We start from the raw sequence: 23,344 nt of genomic DNA, 5'->3' as shown, positions 1-23,344 counted from the left end.
TAAACATGTGATTTGCTGTACAGCCAGCAGTGCTGTCAGATCTTTTGTTATAGAATATTAATAAACACTTTCTGAGTAACATGAATCACAAGTTCAGCAGCATTGCATTATGATCATGAATAAAGAGTTGTATTTGTGTCATGCGTTTCTCACATTCAGTGCAATCAGAAAGTTTATGTCCATACACTGATCAGGCATAACATTATGAACACTGAGAGGTGAAGTGAATAACACTGATGATCTCCTCATCATGGCACCTGTTAGTGGGTGGGATATATTAGGCAGCAAGTGAACATTTTGTCCTCAAAGTTGATGTGTTAGAAGCAGGAAAAATGGACAAGCATAAGGATTTGAGTGAGTTTGACAAGGGACAAATTGTGATGGCTAGACCACTGGATCAGAGCATCTCCAAAACTGCAGATCTTGTGGGGTGTTCCCGGTCTGCAGTGGTCAGTATCTATCAAAAGTGGTCCAAGGAAGGAACAGTGGTGAACCGGCGACAGGGTCATGGACGGCCAAGGCTCAGTGAAGACTGACCCGTGTGATCCGATCCAACCGACGAGCTACTGTTGCTCAGATTGCTGAAGAAGTTAATGCTGGTTCTGATAGAAAGGTGTCAGAATACACAGTGCATGACGGGTCAGGGCTGTTTTGGCAGCGAAAGGGGGACCAAGACAATATTAGGCAGGTGGTCATAATGTTATTCCTGATTGGTGTAAATATTAATGGACTAAAGAGCTGTCTGCTTCTATATGTATTTTAATCTGAACTCCTCTCATGTCAAGATGCTTGTTTTAATCTGAAGGTGTGAACAGGAACACTTGTTGGTGTTTGACTCATTAGCCATATTTCCACTGAAAAACTTGCTTTAAGCCTAGAGCTAAATTTGCTGGTGCGTTTCCATTCCAATGCAGTGGCTCTGTCACTAGCGTCACACACGACACACCCACAGCCGTGGCCACGGGAACAATATGCTGTATGACGTGAATGTTTTGAAATTTGTTTCATTAAACAGTCCTGGTTCAGCTGGTTCAGACAGTGACATTCACTCTGCATATCGCTGATCCGTGAGAATTTTTAAACACAAAAATATCAGGAAATATTAGCTGTGTTTCTCTTGTTTTGAGTGAACCTTTTCAGATTTACAAAAAACTGTCTCTGCTTCTAACCGCATTGCATTTCTTTTTGCTCGACACGTTCCAGACCAGACTTATTTTCCATTTGTAATGCCAAAATCTCATGTGAAAAGGAAATCAATAGGACAAAAACTTAGTATGGTTATGTAACTGTAGCAACCACCTGCCATGACATGTAATACTAGTGCTGAGAGATTTTGTTTGAGTGTTTAAAAGAGCTGATTCTGGTGGTTGAGTTCCTGGTTCAGCCCTGTTTACGCCAAATCCAGTCCAGCTGAAAGATTCCTGGCACTGGACTGTCTGTAAACAGGAATAAACCAGGAAGTAAGAGGCTTGGCTTAATGGGGGAAAAGAAGGGTACTTTAATGTAGGGAAGGGAAAAGAGCTGAAATTCATTTCAGAAATCATTCCTCAGATGATTCATAATAATAAGAGAGTTTCATTTTATATCTTTCTTTGCATTATTTGTAGAACCAAGTCAACAGACATCTATTAGAAAATAATAATCTCCACTCTTTTGGGAAGGGTTTCCACTAGATGTTGGGGGCGTGGCTGTGGGGATTAGTGATCATTCAGCCACAAGAGCATTAGAGAGATCAGACACTGATGGAGTGCAGTCAGCATTCCAGTTCATCCCAAAGGTGTTCAGTAGGGGTTGAGGTCAGGACACTTGAGTTCTTTCACTTCAAACCTGACAAGACATGTCTTCATGGAGCTCAGTTTATGCACAGGGGCATTGTCATGCTTGAACAGGTCTGGGCCTCTTCGTTCCAGTGAAGGGAAGCTGTAAATCTTCAGGACACAAAGGCATTCTATTCAATACTCTGCTTCCATCTTTGAGGCAAAAGTTTGAGGAAGAACCACATATGGTTTGATGGTCATGTGTCCACAAACCTCTGGCCACATAGTGTATTTACTGTATTCACACATACACTGGGCAACACTAGGAAGCATGTCCTGACTACAAATAAAAATATACACACGTCTGTTCTCGTTTAGCATGCTAACACAAACCACTGTTATACTGTGTGTGTGTGGTTCCTAGTTCTGAGCATGGCTATCATCATGATATGCAAATTTACCAGGAGGCAGAAGACACCATTGCACAACACATTACATACACAACTATTTTCATCTCAAGATCTAGATACCACCTCTCAGGCCCTTTGCACTCAAATAACACTCAATTTTTGTAGTTCAATACATGTAAACTTGTAATATATAAGAATTATAATTCTATTAATGTATTATTCGCCTTCATTCAGTTTCGAGGTCAATTTCAGCCCATTTTAGAGCTGGCTGCTCTGCAGAGTAATGCCTGTCGTGTTGATCAGAGTGACCTTCACACCTGACACTGTCCATCACACAAAGCAGCTATTTACAATAAAAATAAGTGTGTGTGTGTGTGTTTGAAGCATGATTATTGCTACAAGATAGACAAACTACAGAATGCAGCATGCCTGCCATATTTTTCAGTGTATGTCAGTGATCTTTACTACAGTCACTTAAAATCCAAACTTTGTAAACGAGTGAAAAGTTGATTAAGGTGCGTTATATGATACACAGTGGTAATGCATGATTATAATAATCTGACTGTCATTAAATATATTTGAACATTAAATTTACTTAACCAGTACATGAAAGCAGAGAGATGAATGCTCTGTGCACCCTGATGCTCAGGCCGTGTTGTTTATGGTGTTAAATGTACTGTACCTTATGACAATGAAAATATAACGTGAACGCAGTAGTCTCTGTGAACCTGAATAAACCCAAATGTTGCTATCATGTAATAGGATTTGTGGGAAGCGAAGTTCAATAAGCTTGAACCATGTGCTGTAGGCTGATTGGCTTTTTAGAATTGTTTATAGTGTGTGTGATTAAGTGTGTGTGTATGCGATTGTGCTCTGTAATAGACTGACATCCTGTCCAGTGTGTCCCTTGCCTTGTGTCCTGAGTCTCATGGGATAGTCTCCAGGTTTCTCATGGCCAACACGATAAGCCGTGTAGAGGATAGATGGATTATTTATGGTTCAGTATATTAATGATATGTTCAGAGGTGATTCTGAACACTCTTTTTTTTTTCCCAACAGGCCTTGATGACGATCTCACTACTGTGTATGAGGCCTTGATCACACTCCCTGCCCACACACACACACACACACAAATCCTCCGGATGGATCCCGGTACAGGATCCAAAAAGACAGTATGGGGTAACCTGCGGCAGAGAGCCAAGCCACTGATCCACTACGTCCGTGGTAACAGTCAGAGACACATCAAGTCGCAGGTTAGACCAGAGCGAGTGTTGGACCAAAGGTCGAGCTCTTCAGCACCTGCTTCCCCATCACAACCAGCCCGCCAGCCTGCCGCACTCGGTTCCTCCACACCTGACAATCAGTGTGTGTTAGAGACAGTGGGCGGAGCCCAGCGTTCTGATTCGCCGACTGGGCCCACAGCCTCATCTGACTGGATACCTCCAGACTTGGTTGAAGGCGGTCTGGATGAGGAGCAGGACTTCTTGGACGCTGTAGATGAGATGGTGCTCCTGCCAGAGAGCTCAACAGAGGTGCAGTATGAGATAATTTCTGTTTTGATTTAAAGGCAACTTGCTCTGTGATATTACAGCTAGAACATTTACTTTCAGTTATAGACATACCGGTTTTTCAGAACTTGGTGCCACATGGTGTATTTGTTCTTTCTGTCATGTTCAGAAACTGTTCACTAAACTGCCATATACGCTCCAGATATGTGAGTGTTCAGGTGTTACATAATAAATCAGTATGATTGGTTTTTAGCCTTGCTTTCTATTAACCTTATCTTCAGATAAATCCTAGCTGTGTTTAATAGTGTGGGACAAAGACAACAAACTGCTGGTGTCCCAGTATTAAAACAGTCGTAAATGTTGGTGAAGTACAGAGCTGTATTTAATAATGCAACGGCATTATTAAATATTAATAGGCGTCTGATCAAATCCCTTTATAACACAATGCTGAGAGGTGAAGGCTGCTTGGTCTGATACTGTGCTTAACTGCAATCACTCTTCTCTGCTGTAAGAGCTCTGAATCATGACGTTTTTTTTTGCTGTAACAGCCTTGAATTAGTTCTCTCCTTGAGCAGGCTTGATTATTATTGTTGAAGAGAAGCTTTATTTTTTCGGCCCTTTTCCTAAAGCTGTACAACAAGTATTGGTCTAGATACATTTATGGACTTTATTTAATTAAAACGTTCACACTGTAATCAGTTAGAATGAAAGTGGAATTCCTTTGTTTCTTTATTTTTGGGCCTCACGGCTTAACATTTCCTGGAGTGAAGGTATTTTTTAATAAAGGGCTGATTAGGACTAACATGCTTTGTTGCGTTTTAGTGATCAAAATCATATTTTAACAAAGATCTTGAGTAAAATAACTATTATTTTTGATACAGAAGCAGCAGGTGGAGAACCATGACGCTGATTCTCTGCACGATCCTGAGCAACATACCGTGAGTGACATTGTAAATAACAGTTGTGTGCTTATTTGTGTGCTTGGTGTTATCTTGGAATCGCAGCGTATCAGCAGCCTGACAGTGTACAATTCACAGCCTAATGTTGCCTTGATCTCAGGAATTAATTTCTGGCTGCTTCACATGAGCTGAATCAATGCTGAGCAACAGAACATTCAGTTCCAGCGGCTGGCAGTGAACCTTGTCCGTGACTCCATGAAGTTTACAAAATGACTGGACATGGATTAATGGACATAAGTATTTATAAATGATGCCATGATAAGATTCAGTACATATAATATTATCATATACACCATCCCTCTCGCTGAAAAGGGAACACAACAATTACACAGAAGACTCCCCTATAAGGAAAGCAGTGTAAATACAGCTGTTTTCTAAGGTTCCTTATTTTCACCATATTGAATGGTTGTGTCATTCTCAGCGGAGGGAGTTCCTGATTCCTGTTCACTAAACAAGCGGTATAAAAGGCTCATATCTGTTCCGGTAGTGATGTTGCATTGTTTACATGCTGGATTGTGAACTGTTGAAACAATAAATTGTTGGATAATTAGCACGGTAAATGAAGTGAGAGTTGTATATTAGTAGGATGAATATTAAAAGTCTTGTCCTGTTTTGCTTTGGTTTTAGGTCGTGGACATGGCCGGGGAGAGCGGGAGTGTCAGTGAGAATCATAAGGAACCTCAGAAATCCTACTTGCTCTCCATTAACCTGAAAGAGGGCCGAGGCCTCGTCATCAGAGACCGCTGTGGTAAGGTTCAGAAATGATAGTGACACTTACGATCTATTGTGTGGAGTGCTGGTTTGGAGGACCGCCTTTAAAAACCAGCACTCATGTTTGTGAATGAAAAAAATTAGGGCATAGAAAGTGCGGACTGAGGAAGCAAATGTTTTTTTTTTTTTATTTAAAAAACGTGTTTGATGAAGCATAAATAAATAAAGTAAGAAAAAATTATTATTATGTGAAATAAGGTGGCACGGTGGCTTAGTGGTTAGCATGTTCACCTCTCACCTCCAGGGTCCTGGGTTTGAGTCTTGCTCCCGCTCACGCTGTGTCTGTGTGTGGAGTTTGCATGTTCTCCCCGTGCTTGGTGGGTTTGCTCCGGTTTCCTCCCACAGTCCAAAGACATGCTTCTAGGCTGATTAGAATCTCTAAATTGCGTGAGTGTGTGTGTGCCCTGCGTTGGGTTGGCACTCTGTCCAGGGTGTATCCTGCCTTGATGCCTGATGATGCCTGAGGTAGGCACAGGCTCCCTGTGACCCGAGTATAGATCGGATAAGTGGTACAGACGATGAAGTGAAATAAACATATAATAGAAATCCATTGCCAAATTCTGCTGCATGAATAAATCTAGTAGTAATTATCAAATGTCACAGTAATCAATGCAATTAATTTAACAACATGGCTTCCAACATCATTAACTGATCCAGCACATGTACTGGTAAGAAGTGCAGCAGGTCACTGGACAAGGCACTGAAATGTGGGTTTTTTTCTTCTTGTATTGTGCACCAGCACAGTTTCTCATAATGTGTGTTCCATATGTAGCTATTTTAAGTTGGATTGAGTCAAAGATAGCAATGCTTTAGCTTATTCACTGTAGGTAAGGATAAGCCGAATAAACACAGCTCACTTTAAGTGCTGTTAATCATTTTATTCCTGTTAAAGATAACTATAATGCTACTAAAGGTGCTGTCTGTGAATGAGACCCTGGCTCACACTATCAGCTCGTGGTTTTGATAACTATTCAAGTATACACATATGTCATTAGTTAATGGATACTAATGTGCTATGTGACCAGTGTGATTTTAATATTTTTTTCTGTTCACACACAGCTCAAGTTGGAACAGTTTGCAGGCGGGAGCTATGACTGTACTTCCCTTGTCAGATTTATTAGCCTCAGAGCTCTTGTGCAAAACTAAATCAAACCTTTTACACTGACTGGCTACATAAAGTGTGAATTTAAGCTGATTTTTTTTAAATTTATTTACGCATTGTTAATATTAGAGCATTTCCATGAGAAATCATTACTTCTGTGATCATTTTCCTTTTAAAAGGTTGCTGTTTTTAGTGGCCGGTGAACCGTTTCAACACTTCCTTTAGAGAGTTTTACAGATGATGTTGCTAAATATTAGGCTTAGGTTAAGTTAATCAGTGTGTCAGTGTGGTGTTGAAGTATACAGGAAGTGTTGGAGTAACACAGACTAATCTGTAGGTTAAAGGGGAACAGACAAGATGTTAGTTTATATATACCTACAACGATCAGGCATAACATTATGAGCACTGATGGGTGAAGTGAATAACACTGATGATCTCCTCATCATGGCACCTGTTAGTGGGTGGGATATATTAGGCAGCAAGTGAACATTTTGTCCTCAAAATGTTGATGTGTTAGAAGCAGGAAAAATGGGCAAGCGTAAGGATTTGACCGAGTTTGACGAAGGGCCATATTGTGATGGCTAGACGAATTGCCGAAGAAGTCAAAGCTGGTTGTGATAAAAAGGTGTCAGAAAACAAGTGCATGATGGGTAAGGGCTGTTTTGGCAGGAAAATAGGGACCAAGACAAAATGTCATAATGTTATGCCTGATCAATGTATATATATATATATATATATATATATATATATATATATATATATATATATATAGTGAAATGTTTTTTAAGACTTTCCTTGATATGAAAAAAAGTCAATTAATGCTGAGGTAAAGGAATATAAATCAGATAAAAAATGAAATTAAAATAAATAAAAATAAAAAAATTAAATTTGAACATACAGGGCATATAAGGAAAATATGCAATAGAAAATAAATAGATAAAATATAATAAAACGTCATATATGAATACAGTAATTAGGTCTCAGTGATGTAGTATGAATGGAATAAATATGAATATAGAGTGTTATAAATTGGTAAAGTGCAAAAGCTGAGATAGTGGATGTAATGGTCACTGAGGTAATGGGTGTTATGGGCACTGAGTTAGTGGGTGTTAAGTGCAGAAGAAGCTCAGGCTCTAGGTGCTCTGTGGGATTGGCAGTTCAGTATAGCTAGAGAAAGTGCAGACATTTTCATAGTCAGCATTCCACATAGCAGATCATAACCTGTCTAAATACACACCCACGGAGCAGACACACACCCTCCTTACTGCTGCCTCACCCCTCTCCTACTGTCCCGGCACACAAGAGCGCCACCTGCTTCAACCTGGACATGTCTTGCATGCTTATCATTGCAGCACAGTCAGGCGACTTTCTCATCAGGTTTTTTCCCTTTAAGTTGTGACATATATTTTGCACATAGTAATTTTCCCACATATGCTTGACGTGATTGTTCTGTGTAAGTTCTGTGGTTACAGCGTGTGGTTTATGTGTTTATTCTTCCTTTTTATTTACCATGCCTAGTTTGCTCGGTAAAAGGAAATTGATTTCAGGTGAACGTCTTGTTTAAGTAAGTGACGCAAGCTGAAATATTTGCTCACTTCCACTGGACGGATCCAGGATTTAGAGATCCGTCAGCTATGGACATTGGAAGTGCTTCAGGTTTTGGGTGTTTTATACGGCTTTTAGTGTGCTGAACCGACCTCAAGAGCATTTCAAGCATGTCATGTTTTAGCTGGAATCACACCCTCATTGAAAGCAGTATTGAAAGTGAAACAGGTTACAGAATAGCTATTCAACTGCATCATATCTTTATACAGTATATTCAAATGTCTGGCTTTGTATAGGCTTCAGCTTTAAAATAAGAATGCACACTATATTTGTATTCTCATTTTAGCATTAGCATGTGTACATCAGAGTCACTAAATCAACCATGTCACTATATGTTTATTGTGATTTATATTATTGTTTGTGTTTTTGTTAATAATACGTTTTATTTAGAAATGTGCAATTCATATGCTTTCACATTGATTGTTGCCTCATAGACAACGTTTTTAGACCAAGCAACCTCAGGAAACGTGGAGGTTTGAAGTCATTTTGCATCTAAAGTATTAACCACATCCTTCAGTGTATTGATGTAGTTTTGCTTATACAATAGTGCAGGAGTTTCCCTAAATTCACACGCTTCATTTTCTTTCAGTAGTAAAACAGATGGTGTAAAGTAGCTTACACTGTAATTAGACAGACAGTGTTGATTAAGTTACGTTTCTTTAACAGCAGAGTTGACATTAATTCTAGCTGTGAGGTTTAGATGAATGCACATGTTTTAATACAACTTCATTTCCATTTTAACAGCCTTGTACTGTATGATCGATGAGTGATCACTCATAAGTTGAGGACGGATTAATATCAAATCTTTGGTCATCTCTCTTTGAGTTGAACCTCTCCTCACTGCTCATCTACTAACCACTGCTTCTTATAGAAAAGTCTTGACTGGTTCCTGTTTTCCAGGTACCAGTGACCCGTACGTGAAGTTCAAGCTGGAGGGAAAGACGTTGTATAAAAGCAAAGTGATGTATAAGAACCTGAACCCAACATGGAATGAGTTTTTCTCCTTCCCCATCCGTGACCTACAAAAGAAACTGCACATCAAGGTATCTACATATGTTATAAAATTCTTATGCATGCTTATGAGTTCATTAGAATTTAGAGTTGTTGGTTTTTTTTACATTTGGTATTTATCAAATTTACAATTTGGTATTTGACAGGAGCTCATATCCAGAGCAACTTGCATTTCTTATTCACTCAGGCTTAAACTCTTGACCTTCTGATCAGTAGTAAAACATCTTAACCACTGAAGTAACAGTACTAGCACAGCACTGTTTAATGTTTGTTTTTTTTCCCTCCCTTTAGGTCTATGATCGAGATCTGACCACAGATGACTTCATGGGCTCCAGCAGTATTCTCCTGAGTGACCTGGAACTTGAGAAGTAGGCAAATAAAAACCGCGATCAGTTGGCGTTCTCATACGTGATTCTGGGCACAAATTTATGCTGCTTTGTGGTTTTTCTTTTTCCACAGGACAATAGAAATGGTGCTACCTCTCACCGACCCAAACAGTCTGGAGAATGATATGGGTGTGATTATCATTGATATTAGCCTGTCAGTCAGAGACGGAGAAAACAAACGAAATGTAAGAGTGAAAGCTACTAAACATGAACAGTTTGCTTTGGTTGAGTTTAAGCATTTCTCCATGCTGCCATGACACTCTCGAATCTGCAACTGACGTGTTTGTTTTGCTTATTATTCTGGTACAGAAGTGGGTTCAGAAGCGGAAGCGAAGTTTGAAGGTAAGAAGACTGCAGTCTGTAGTATTTGTTGAGAAAAGCTTGAATTCCTCTCGTTTACACTACATAGTGCACTACATGACCTGTGCTGTTGTGTTGCAGTCGAGCTCGTCCCCACAGACCCGACGTCTCGCTGACTCTATGAAAAAGAGCCAGCTGTGGACTGGAGTCCTGAGCATCACGCTGGTGGAGGGACGCAATCTACCCGACGATGGACCTGGAGACGTGTTTGTTCGTTTCAAACTCGGAGAGCAGAAATACAAGAGCAAGGTACTGAAAGCAGAGAAGAGATGCAAAGTCTTTCCTTCTTTTAACATTTTAAATGAAATAAATATTTATAAGTATACTCTTCGTAGGGCTAATACAGTACTCGCTGCAGGACATCTTGTTATATAGTTTATATGCCATGCCATAAAGATGCAAATAAAAATAAATAAATAAAATATTCGTTATTATGACTTCATGAGGATTTGAAAATAACACTACTTTAATCTTAAAGTCTGAAATGCTCTGATTTCATCAAGATATTCGGCTGTTTTAATGTTTATCAAGGTTTTTGTCCCACTGTTTGGGGATAAAGAAACGTTTCCTTTTCTAATTTTTGTAGATCTAGACCATGATTGTTACAGCTCTCTCATGGTGATCTGTTTGTTTTAGTTTAAAGCTAGTTTAAATCACTAGGCACTTTAATTAGGAATGAAATAAACCTTTCCTCTGATTCCCTGATGTACATTTGTTCCTCATTATCACAGAGTCAGTGCAAAAAGGCCAACCCTCAGTGGAGAGAGAGGTTCGACTTAAACCAGTTTTTGGACGGGCCAAACTTTCTGGAGATAAGCGTCTGGGCCAAAGAGGGACGGAGATACGAGGAATGCTATGGACAGTGAGTGTTTGTAAATGCTCATGTGCTAAAGGACAGCTGCTAGTAAAATGTACACAATTTTCTGCATCATACAAATTGTTGTCTGCATCATACAAATCTGTCTGTACAAGTCTGCATCATACAGGCACAATATTTAGCTGCATGATACCATTTGTACAATAATTGTTTACTAAATGATTTAAGCCTCAAAACTGCCAAAAACTGTATCCTTTAAAAAAGCCCATAAAGTGTTCTTTACATTTGTTAGTGTTTGTCTTTTAAAGTTAGTCTGCTGTACAGACTAAACAATTCAGTGAGTTTGGTATGCTTTAGACATGCATTTAGCACAATGCTAAACTTACAAAGCTAAACTTTAACTTGCAAAGTTAAAGATCCAAACTGTTTATTGGGAAAATTGTGTACATTTTTTCACTAGGGATTTGTAATTTTTTTAAATTATTATTATTATTATTATTAACACCAACTGGTGACCCTCAGCATTATGATAACGACGTGTGTTTGCTGTGTTCAGGTGTGACGTTGACATATCCGGGTTGAAGGTGGACAAATGTCAGTTGTTCACATCCAGCTTGGACCAATGTCGAGGCAAATTGGTTTTCCTTATCACTCTGTCGAGGTGCAGCGGCGTGTCCATTACTGACCTGTGGACGCCTCCACTGGAGGAGCCACATGAGAGAGAAAACATGATAAACAAATATGTTAGTTTCTCCTCAGCTTTCTTCCACTTCATGAAGAACAGAGTGTATTATGTAAATACACATACATGCACTTTATAGGTATATATTCATGACACTGTATGTCCTTCTTAGAGCTTCAGGAACTCCTTGAAGAATGTAAAGGACATTGGCTTCCTTCAGGTCAAAGTGATCAAGGCTTCAGACCTCATAGCTGCAGATTTAAATGGTATATACAAATCCTTACACACACTTTCTTTGGTCAATTGTCAAGTCCTGAATGCTAAATTGTACTCCACTTGTAGGGAAGAGTGATCCGTTCTGTGTGCTGGAGTTGGGAAATGACCGATTGCAGACTCACACAGTCTACAAAACTCTTTACCCTGAATGGAATAAAGTCTTTACGTTGTAAGTAAAGCCTTATATACTTTTATCAGCAGTTAAACATTAAGTCAAACATGAGTGACTTTTACTCGGGTGTAAGTAAGGAACAAAAACTACAGCGTACCACTGCTGTTATAATACGATAAATAATGGCAGGGTGGTATGGTGCTGATGGAGATGATTATTATTCCGATAATAGCTTGAATTAGTGTTTAATTCCTCTTTTACCATGGTACTTTATCCAAAAGTCCAACAGTTAATATGTTCAAGAACAACAAATCATACAATACGGCGCCGTGATATAAATCTGTTTTTGCATTTAGTCCAGTCAAGGACATCCATGATATATTGGAAGTTACGGTCTTTGACGAGGATGGAGACAAGGCTCCAGATTTCCTAGGGAAAGTGGCCATTCCTTTACTCTCAGTAAGTAGCCGGAAATCTCTTTTATAGTTTAGACATTCTTGCTAAATGAGCATAATTGTTAAGCAGTGAAGAATGGATGTGGCATACTACAATAAATGATGTTGTATGTATAAGTATACCGCAGCTTCCTGACATGTTTGTAAGACAGGTACAATGATTGAGTTCATAGTAGTAGATAGATATAAAGATGTCTTTATCTCTGTAACAGATACGGAACAGTCAGCTGATTTCTTGCCCATTGAAGAAAGAGGACTTAGGAGGAGTATCCAAAGGAAACATTTTGTTAGAGCTTGAGGTCATCTTTAATCCTGTAAGTCAGATATGCTCCAAGCATTTCTACCATATGTGTGTTGGTTAATTTACTTCTATGCACACTGATGTGTTTCTTTCCTCTTTTATACATCAATTAGATTAAAGCAAGCATCAGGAGCTTCAACCCAAAGGAGAGGAAATTCCTTGAAGAAAATGCTAAGTTTTCCAAAAAGGTATGATAGTAAATATCATTAAGTAAATATCATTATATCATTATTAGACTGTAGGCACTTTACAAACCTCTCCCTTCTGTTAGGTCCTGGCCAGAAATGTTCTCCGTGTGAGGAACATCTACAGAACGCTGAGTCAAATCTTGCAGTATATCAAGAGCTGTTTCCAGTGGGAAAGTGTCCAGAGGAGTATCTTTGCATTTGTGGTGAGTTTAAAGTCATTGTGAAGAAAGATGTTCTTCCATTTTTCTCTCTCTTGAAGCTTATGAGACATGTATCTTGTCATGCTACAATGAAAACAGAAACAGTAAAGGTTCTGTCTTGAGACTTTCCTGTGACTTACAATGCCGTGGCACTGGAGACTCCTTCATTTTACACTGCTTGTCGACAAACTTCTCCACGGAACCAGAATTAGGTATCTCAGATAATCAAAGCTTGCATACTGGTTTTGTATATAAAATAGAAATGAAAAAATATATGACCAGTGCCTAGTTATATAATCAGTTGTCACATTGTTATTATCCACAGAAAAAGAAATCCGGAAATTACAAAAAAATGCAAGTCACTTGCAGGGTTTGTTGTCACTGCGTTTGTTATCATTGTACTCCACTATGGCTCTGTTTGTTCACATATACACATACAGACAGCAGTGATAACACAAACTCATCACCTGTGTTAGCTGATCCACTCACTGTTTGTTGTCTTTCATTTTACGGCAAGGCCACTTCCACCCCATGATGTGTTATATGTGATCATGATTACATCAACCAGGAAGAGAAGTTTTTTTTTTTTTTTTTTAATCTAAGGCGTAGTTACTGGAAAAGACGCTCGTTACACCTCGTTATGACACAGGATTAGGGAGGAAAGGGTAATTAAAGTCTGTATACTTCGTTCACTCACGTCCTCCATCTTCTCCTCCAGATCTTTGTGCTCACAGTGTGGTACTGGCAGTTCTACATGCTGCCTCTGTTCCTGGTCATACTGCTCACGTGGAACTATGCTCAGGTCGCCTCTGAGAGAGGCGGCCAGGAAATGGTGAGTCCCAATGGCAAGACCATGACTGGCAACTCTAGTACACTTACTATTCAAGCATTATCATCTTTCATACATATCAAACATATCACTTTTTATTTCTGTAACTCAACCACAGAATTATCCACCACTGGATATTTCAGCAGTCCGTTTTGTGTGTTCAGCATGTACCTCTTGTGTACACAAGTCCTACTGGTTTACCTGGTTTTTGATTCTGCTTATTTTGTTTTGCTTATTAATATAATGCTTAAAGCTTGTCTGTACTTTCATACTGTACTATGAAATGTGACTTAGTTAAAGGCTTTAAAGGCTTGTAGCAAGCTACAAATGTGGTCTAAAACCTCTAACACCTTTATTAACATAACTCCAGACATTTTTAGAAATAGCGTAAATTTCAACCACATGTCTACAGTTAACACTTAGACAACATACACATCCTTTTTATTTGCAAACAGCAATATTTACATTTATAACAGTTAGCCGAAGCAACCTACATGTGACATAGACAAAGCTGATTGAAAGTTAAAAGCCTTGAGCTTTAAAAAGCAGTGAGCTGCTGCTGCCCCCTAGATACCATTTGAAGAAGTGCACCTCATAGGTGTTTTATTTACCACATGTTAAATATGTCTAAACTTTTATTTTTAGGACAGTATGGACAGTGATGATGAAGATGAAGATGAGAGGGTAGGCTATTTTCCAATCTTAATATACTGGCATATTAATAATCAACAATAAATCAATGAAGCGCATTTGTTTTCACCCAGTTCTACCCAAAGCCCTATTGTTATTGTAAAGGGATTTTTCTGCCCTAAAACTGATTGTGTAGACAGTAAGAGAATGAGATTCTAGAGACTGAGATTATAGCACTCCACTGGTCTACAGTCTCAGCCCAATTGGTCAAACGGTGGCACTTTAGTGAACAAAACAAAAAGTACAGAAATATATACTAATCCAGCATAACATTATAACCACCTGCCTAATATTGTGTTGGTCCTCCTTTTGCTGCAAAAACAGCCCTGACCCATCGAGGCATGGACCCCACTATATCACTGAAGGTGTGCTGTGGTATCTGGCACCGAGATGTTAGCAGCAGATCCTTTAAGTCCTGTAAGTTGCGAGGTGGGGCCTGCATGGATCGGACTTGTTTGTCCAGCACATCCCACAGATGCTTGATTGGATTGAGATCTAGGGAATTTGGCAGACAAGTCAACACCTCAGACTTTGTTGTACTCATCAAACCATTCCTGATCCATTTTTGCTTTGTGGCACGGTGCATTATCCTGTTGAAAGAGGCTACAGCCATCAGGAAATACCGTTTCCATGAAAGGGTGTACAAGGTCTGCAGCAATGCTTAGGTAGGTGGTACATGTCATAGTAACATTTACGCGGAAGGCAGGACCCAAGTTTTCCCAGCAGAACATTGCCCAAAGCATGACACTGCCTCCGCCGGCTTGCCTTCTTCCCATAGTGCATCCTGGTGCCATGTGTTCCCAGCACACGCACCTGGTCATCCACGTGATGTAAAAGAAAACATGATTCATCAGACCACCTTCTTCCATTGCTCCATGGTTCAGTTCGGATGCTCACATGCCCATTGTTGGCGCTTTCAGCAGTGCCCATGGGTCAGCATGGGCACCCTGACCGGTCTGCAGCTATGCAGCCCCATACGCAACAAACTGTGATGCACTGTGTATTCTGATACCTTTCTATCAGAACCTGCATTAACCTCTTCAGCAATTTGAGCAACAGTAGCTCTGTTGGATCGGATCACACCACCAGCCTTCGCTCCCAACGTGCATCAATGACCTTTGGCCGCCCATGACAATGTTGCGGGTTCACCACTGTTCCTTCCTTGGACCACTTTTGATAGATACTGACCACTGCAGACCGGGAACACCCCACAAGTGCAGCAGTATTGGAGATGCTCTGATCCAGTCGTCTAGCCATTACACTTTGGCCCTTGTCAAACTCGCTCAAATCCTTAACCTTGCGCATTTTTCCTGCTTCTAACATCAACTTTGAGGACAAAATGTTGACTTGCTGCCTAATATATCCCACCCACTAACAGGTGCCATGATGAGGAGATCATCAGAGTTATTCACTTCACCTGTCACTGCTCATAATGTTATGCCTGATCAGTGTATGGACATATATAAGTGACTGTAAACTTTGAACAGTTTGTCACAGACTCAAGTGTCTTATATGATTGGAATCTGTGGATTTTATATGTCTGATTTCATTTTCGTCTTGAAAAATGTTCAGCCATTTTGAATTATTTGAATCTACTTTTGTGAACTCTGCCTAAAGTGTCCATCAGAACTTCGCTAAATAAAAATAAATATATGTTTTGGACAGGAATCTGAGAGAAGAGGTTTGATAGAGAAGATTCACATGGTCCAGGATATTGTTGTCACTGTCCAGAACTTGTTGGAGGAAATTGCCTGCTTTGTTGAGAGAATAAAAAAGTAAGTCATAATTTATTTCTTTATTAACATTATAATAAGGACCATATTCTCTTGAATGCATTCAGGTGCTTGATAATGATGTGTATATTTTTTGCATTACTTAACATTTTTGTTTCTTTCCTTTTTAGCGTATTTAATTGGTCAGTGCCGTTCCTGTCAAACCTGGCCTTCCTGGTTCTCATTGTTGTCACTATGATCACATACTTCATTCCATTGCGCTACATTATTCTGCTTTGGGGTAAGATATAAAGGAAGTGAAGTGCTTCCTGTAGTTTCTGCTATATGAGCTAGCAGTGTGTGGTTTTAGCGGTTAGGGGCAGTTTCAGAACGAGTGTCATTGAAGATCAGTGCATCACTTTTGACATACAGTTTTACTTTTAAACCAAAGTTTTCTTTCCATTAATCACACTCATTACAATTTTGTCATTTATAAATAATACTTAAATCAATCAAACCATGTTTTCATTAACCAGTAAATCTAAAGGATATGTTCTTTAGTCAACATTTTCGGTACAGAATGTAAAGACTAACACATTTTGGGCTAAACTCAGGAGGACAAAACTTGTTTTACCCATAGACAGATTTTCTAAGGATTTTAAGAAATCTTTTAATCTCTTAGACTTATACTCTTCACTTCTAAGACTCGTGTAAATACAGGTCTATTTAAAGCCACTTTGTCAGCTTATTTTTAATGTATTCATTTTAGCTATAGCTCTTTTAAACTGAATTTTCTACCTATTGCCAAGAACAAACAATGAACATTTCAGCTGATTTATTTCTGACTATTTTTCTTTTCTTTTCTTTTTTTTTTAGCCAATTAGAGTTAGATGGGTCGGGTCTCCAGAGTAACTATCAGAATTAATCATCAGCTTAGCTCAGTTCCCCCCCTTTACCACAGACACTTGTACAAGTACAGACACTTGTGGCTTATTTCCTGCTTTCTCACCCCACTTTTTACATGAGTATAAGTGTATCTAGTAGCACTTTTATCATTTAATATGCACATTTTTAATGTGTGGTAGAGGCAAGGTCCTGGTGAGTAGCCTCCAGTTTTGTAATAAAATGAACTACAGCAAAGTGGCTGAATGTAGATTTACACCTAGTACTTTAAATGGAATGACAATTTTTGTCCAGTTACTTAAAAAAATGGGGGCACATCTTAAATCTAATTAAAGCTCACAGTGCTATCTATATATTGAATAAAGGAATAAGATAATTAACAGGTCAATCCCACCTTACTCAGGTTCATCAGCAAAGCCAATGATCGTAAACAGTCACATGACTGTTACAGTCTGGAAATACATGGATGAACACAAATACACCACACAACATTCATGCCTCAAAATTTGTATGAAAACCAAAAAACATTTGCTTTGCCACATCTGCTTTTCTAGGATTAATACTGTTGATAAGATGTTTACACTGCTGGGGATTTGCTAATATGTGAACTGATCAGAAAACTTTTAGTTCTTATTTAGTCGTAACAGCCTTCAGAAATAATGCATTAAGATGTTTTCTGTAGTTTAAAATCATCTATAAAGAGCAGTATTGAGTATGCATCAGCGGTCTCAGTGGTTGTGCTGTTTTATAAGGAAAATTGTCTGGTCCTAGGCGTCTTTGAGAATATACTTACTGCATATTATATATGACATCTATATGAAGGTTGCGAGTTCAAATCCCAGGAACACCGGGCTGCCACTGCTGGGCCCTTGAGCAAGGCCTTTAATTCTCAATTGCTCAGATGTATAAATCAGATAAGTCGCGAGTGCAGAATGCCGTAAATGTGAGAAGTGTTACACATTACAGAGTACACGTAGCAGTTACCCGCTGTCCTCAGGAGGCTTCAGGAGCAGTGACAGTGTTTGTGACCTCTTGATCTCCTAGGCACTGATATTTTCCCCTTAGCATCTGGGTTCTGACATTCCTAGGGACAGGATTGAATGGTGATTGCTAGGAGATCTAGTTATTTTCTTGTAAGAGACTCACAATATGAGGTTTGTTACTCCTTGACAGACAGCATCGATTTATTTTGGACGAAAAGTGCTTTTTTGTTTTTCTATAACATTCCATTTTGATTGGAAAAGTGGTGTTTGGAAATGTTTTTTCTGACCCAATTATAAGACAAAATGAGGGTGCCTAAGACTATTGCACAAAACTCTACATTATTTTAAACTACCACTCATAAATTCTTCATAGATCCCTTTATTTACCCTGAATGAAGTGCTCAATCGCTCCCTCTGCTGGACAAACTGTATTATCTTTATCTGATGATCTGTATCACTTCTAGGTATAAATAAATTCACGAAGAAACTACGGAATCCATATGCTATTGATAACAACGAAGTGATGGATTTCCTCTCCAGGGTGCCTTCAGATGTCCAAAAGGTAAGGCCTTCAGTGTGTTATTCACTCACTCAGCTGTTTATTTACTCTCTCAGCTACATTATTGTTTTATAAATTCAAATTTAAATTCAAATTCAAATTTAAATTCAAATTTAAATTCAAATTCAAATTCAAATTCGAATTTTATTTGTCACATACGAAATCATACACAGTACGACACAGTATGTAGTGAAATGCTTTTTACGACTGTCCTAAATTTGAAGAAAGAATTTAAAGTGTGTGGACAAGAAAAGTATAGGGATTTTATATATATATATATATATATATATATATATATATATATATATATATATATATATATATATATATATATATATAGAAAAATAGGAAGAATAAAAAATCATAGTAGAAATTAAAGACATGGTAAATTATGAAAAACACCAATAGTTATTTAAAGCCAATTTGTGTATCGGATATACATATACAAATATGTGTATATAAAAATATATAAAATATATATATAAAAAAATAAAAATAAAAGTATGTATATAATATAAACATAAATAATAAATAATAAGAAGAATAATATAATACAATATATTATATATAATATAATAATAATATAATAATATATATAATATAATAATATGATAATGTAATATAATATAATATTTATAATTTTTAATATATAATCTATAATATATAGTATATACAAGTATGTAGATAAAAAAAGACAAATATAAATATAAATGTAATTACAATAAATAATTATAATAATAATAATAATAATAATAATAATAATAATAATGTATATTTATGTTGTTTCTGATTTATTACAATATTTTAAAAATGTTTTCATCTACAGCTCATAAGGTGCTAGAAAGTTGCTTTTCACTAACCACCAAAAACCCAGTGCTTTATTTTGACAAACATCAAAATATTATTCAAAAATCATACCATTGCATATTGGTGATGTGGTTTCACACTGCTTTATAGAGAAACAATGCATTTTCAAACTCTAAGCAAAATTGTACATATTTATTAGGAGCAGTCATGTAGCAGGAACACAATGCATAAAATAAAACAGCTACAGGTCAAGAGCTTACATCAAACAACAAAAAGGAGAAAAGGTGTTATCTCTGTAACTTTAACTGTGGATGACCTGTATCTGATGATATTTTTTTGCATTGCACTGCTGCCACATGATCAGCTGATTAAAGAACTGTGTAACAGTGTAAAGTAGATGGTGTGTGTATGTGTATGTACACAGACCAAGCATAACATTATGACCACATGCCTAATATTCTGTTGGTCCCCCTCTGGCTGCCAAAACAGCCCCGACCCATCAAGGCATGGACCCCACTAGATCCCTGAAGGTGTGCTGTGGTATCTGGCACCAAGATGTTAGCAGCAGATCCTTTAAGTCCTGTGAGTTGCGAGGTGGGGCCTCCATGAGTCAGACTTGTTTGTCCAGAACTTCCCACAGATGCTTGAGTGGATTGAGATCTGGGGAATTTGGAGGCCAAGTCAACACCTCAAACTCTTTGTTGTGCTCATCATCAAACCATTCCTGAAACATTTTTGCTTTGTGGCATGGTGCATTATCCTGCTGAAAGAGCCCACAGCCATCAGGGAATGCCGGTAGATGGAAAGTAACATCCACATGGAGGGCAGGACCAAAGGTTTCCCAGCAGAACATGCTCATGTGCCCGTTGTGGGTGCTTTTGGCTGTGCACAGGGGTCAGTATGGGCACCCTGACTGGTCTGCGGCTATGCAGCCCCATATGCAAAAAACTGTGATGCGCTGTGTATTCTGACACATTTCTATCAGAACCAGCATTAACTCCTTCAGCAAATTGAGTTACAGTAGCTTGTGTGTTGTATCAGATCACACGGGCCAGTCTTCACTCCCCACGTGCATCAATGAGCCTTGGCCGCCCATGACCCTGTCTCTAGTTCACCACTGTTCCTTTCTTGGACCTCTTTTAATAGATACTGACCACTGCAGACCGGGAACACTCCACAAGAGCTGCAGTTTTGGAGATGTTCTGATCCAGTCATCTAGTCATCACAATGTGTCCCTTGTCAAACTCACTCAAATCCTTACACTTGTCCATTTTTCCTGTTTCTAACACATCAACTTTGAGGACAAAATGTTGACTTGCTGCCTAATATATCCCACCCACTAACAGGTGCCATGATGAGATCATCATCAGTGTTATTCACTTCACCTGTCAGTGTTCATAATGTTATGCCTGATCGGTGTATATATACAATGTATGTTTGATCATGAAAGCAAAATCTGTACGCATTTTACTAGGTTCAGATCTTTACCATGTGATTAATTAATGACATTTATTAATGACATTTGAGTTATATATATATATAATTAATACTGACTCTGCATTTAACCTCTTCTCATGTTGTATTCTTTGTGTGTGTGTGTGTGTGTGTGTGTATGTGTGTGTTTTACTTCTATGATCTAGGAACAGTATTTGGAGCCTAAGCCTGTCCACATTCACACTTCTTACAGAAAGAAGAGAGCTGTCCAGTAGATCCAGATCTGAGCTCATCTTCAGAGACTCAGTTGGTATCAGAAACACTACAATTCCACTCAGTTCACCATATTTCTTCTTAATTGTAAAATTGTAGAAATTCCAAAGTGCTTTATTTAAAAAGAGTTTCAATGATGTGTTCATTTTAAAATCACTTAATTATATTCCATTGTTCGTATTCTGCGTGCTGTGCAATGTTCCAAACTTATCCCTACTAGGGTGGTTACTAGTAGGTTAGTGCCAAAGAAACTAAAACTTAGAAGGATTTTTGATTGTCTGACCTAAGCAGACTTGGATTGTGTTTTTTTTTATATATTTAGATCACATTGTATTGAATGTGCAGTTGATACTCCACAGCAGGGGTAGGCAAGTTCGGTCCTAGAGAGCCACAGTCCTGCAGATTTCAGCTCCAACCCTAATCAAACACACCTGAACAAGCTAATCAAGATCTTCAGGATTACTAAGGCTACAGGCAGGTGAGGTTTTTTTTCAGGGCTGGAGCTGAAATCTGCAGGACTGTGGCTCTCTAGGACCGAAATTGCCTACCCCTGCTCCACAGGAAACACTGATCTAATTTTGACTGATGGGGGGGAAAAACCCACACTGCACCTAGACACTATGGTTACATTGATATTTAAAGACTTCCAAGTTGCTAATTCCTGAGTTATAAGAGAGTGCAATATACGTGAAGTCTATCTGGCCAGTTTGCATTTTGTGGTGTAGCTGGACATGTGTATAATGTTTGTGGAATTCACAGTAAGCCTTAGTGGTGGTGTTTTAAACTATTCATCAAAGATTAATGTAACTTATAAGAGATTTACACTTCAAATGTTGATATATTTTTGTACTTTTAAGAATTTTATAATGCTCATGTGTCATTATGATTGTAATATATATATATATATATATATATATATACACTACCAGTCAAAAGTTTGGACACATCTTCTAATTCCATGGTCTTTCCTGATGTTTATTTCTTTCTACATTGTAAAACAATGCTGAAGGCGGCCGAAATGCACAATAATGTCCTTTGAACAGTTGATATTGAGATATGTCTGCTACTGATGCTCTGTAAAGCCTTCATAACGGCTCTAATCTGAGGTGCTGTTGGTGAATTGGTGATTTCTGAGGCTGGTAACTCTAAATGAACTTCTCCTCTGCAGCAGAGGTAAGTTTTGGTCTTGCTTTACTGGGATGGTCTTCATGTGAGCCAGTTTCATCATGGAGCTTGATGGGTTTTGCAAATGCACTTGACAATACTGTTCTTGCAAGAACTATTCCAGAACACCTGACCTTCGTGTCTTAAAATAACAGCTGACTGTTTTTTGTTGTCATTACATATGGATTACTTATGTCCATGTGTGTTATTTCATAGTTTTGAAATCTCCAGTATTGCTCTAGAATGTAGAAAATAAGTCATTAAACATTGAATTAAAAGGTGTGTCCAAACGTTTGACTGGTAGTGTATGAATATATATATATATATTTCAGATCCATAGGGCACATTAAGAAGCAGTGCCTTCTGTATATGCTGTAAAATTGTAAATAAATTGATTTCAAGCTGCACTTTCCAAACCAAATACATACATACTAATATGTGTTACAGATTCATGCTGGAGATTATTGATGATATTGACAGTTGTATTCCTTGTTTACCATTAACCATATGGTTTAATTATTTTCCTTATGTGTAACAAAATCTACAATACATTACAGACTCTATATGGTTTCTTATAGCGTGCACAGCATCTTGATCTTTTGCACAAAGAAAGTAAGTAAGGTCACTAAATCTGACTCAGTGTTCACTGTACAGTGGTCCTGAACACAATAAACTCACAGTCAAGCAGCAAAAAAAAATCCTTGTGTTTATTTTTGTTTGATTAATGTTTAGATGAATCACAGATTGCAAACTATAAATCATATAAAGAGTGATGTTTTTTTTCTGAATTTGAGATTATTATTCAAATAAAAATGGTGTGTTTTCCTCTGGGCATATACAAAGGATTATCAATAATATCATATTGTACTGATAATGTGTTTTCATTCCTGTTCACAAGGACAGTCATTTTGGTTGTCTGAATCAAACAAATAAAAAAATGTATTATTTTGCCATAATAATCAGGAAAAAGGGTGAGAATGTTATTTGAAGAACTCGATCCCAGCTGTGAAGCATGAGGGTGGCAGCATGACATTTTGGGGGTGAAAGATAAAGTGGGAGGACTAGAAATAGTTGATGTTATGAAAGGTTG

General features: G+C 38.2%; 1 protein-coding gene across 1 annotated transcript in view; it reads left to right on the top strand.

Moving 5' to 3' along the window:
- mctp2b (multiple C2 domains, transmembrane 2b) overlaps nt 1–23,191 on the top strand; it is a 32,631-nt gene extending 9,440 nt beyond the window's left edge. The window contains exons 2-23 of the mRNA XM_058401215.1: nt 3,227–3,699; nt 4,557–4,613; nt 5,262–5,382; nt 9,013–9,155; nt 9,415–9,491; nt 9,583–9,694; nt 9,819–9,851; nt 9,951–10,118; nt 10,601–10,731; nt 11,243–11,429; nt 11,541–11,634; nt 11,711–11,813; nt 12,113–12,215; nt 12,424–12,525; nt 12,626–12,700; nt 12,784–12,903; nt 13,619–13,732; nt 14,375–14,413; nt 16,085–16,194; nt 16,323–16,432; nt 18,482–18,579; nt 21,024–23,191. Coding sequence (XP_058257198.1) covers nt 3,310–3,699; nt 4,557–4,613; nt 5,262–5,382; nt 9,013–9,155; nt 9,415–9,491; nt 9,583–9,694; nt 9,819–9,851; nt 9,951–10,118; nt 10,601–10,731; nt 11,243–11,429; nt 11,541–11,634; nt 11,711–11,813; nt 12,113–12,215; nt 12,424–12,525; nt 12,626–12,700; nt 12,784–12,903; nt 13,619–13,732; nt 14,375–14,413; nt 16,085–16,194; nt 16,323–16,432; nt 18,482–18,579; nt 21,024–21,092 — 2,556 coding nt within the window. The 5' untranslated portion in view covers nt 3,227–3,309 and the 3' untranslated portion in view covers nt 21,093–23,191. The remainder of the gene's footprint in view (nt 1–3,226; nt 3,700–4,556; nt 4,614–5,261; nt 5,383–9,012; nt 9,156–9,414; nt 9,492–9,582; nt 9,695–9,818; nt 9,852–9,950; nt 10,119–10,600; nt 10,732–11,242; nt 11,430–11,540; nt 11,635–11,710; nt 11,814–12,112; nt 12,216–12,423; nt 12,526–12,625; nt 12,701–12,783; nt 12,904–13,618; nt 13,733–14,374; nt 14,414–16,084; nt 16,195–16,322; nt 16,433–18,481; nt 18,580–21,023) is intronic.
- The last annotated feature ends 153 nt before the right edge of the window (nt 23,192–23,344 follow it).

This window comes from Hemibagrus wyckioides, linkage group LG10 (genome assembly GCF_019097595.1).
Source record: "Hemibagrus wyckioides isolate EC202008001 linkage group LG10, SWU_Hwy_1.0, whole genome shotgun sequence".
Lineage (NCBI taxonomy): Eukaryota > Metazoa > Chordata > Actinopteri > Siluriformes > Bagridae > Hemibagrus > Hemibagrus wyckioides.
The sequence above is the reverse complement of the archived record's forward strand: the minus strand, read 5'-3'. Positions and strand labels throughout refer to the sequence as shown.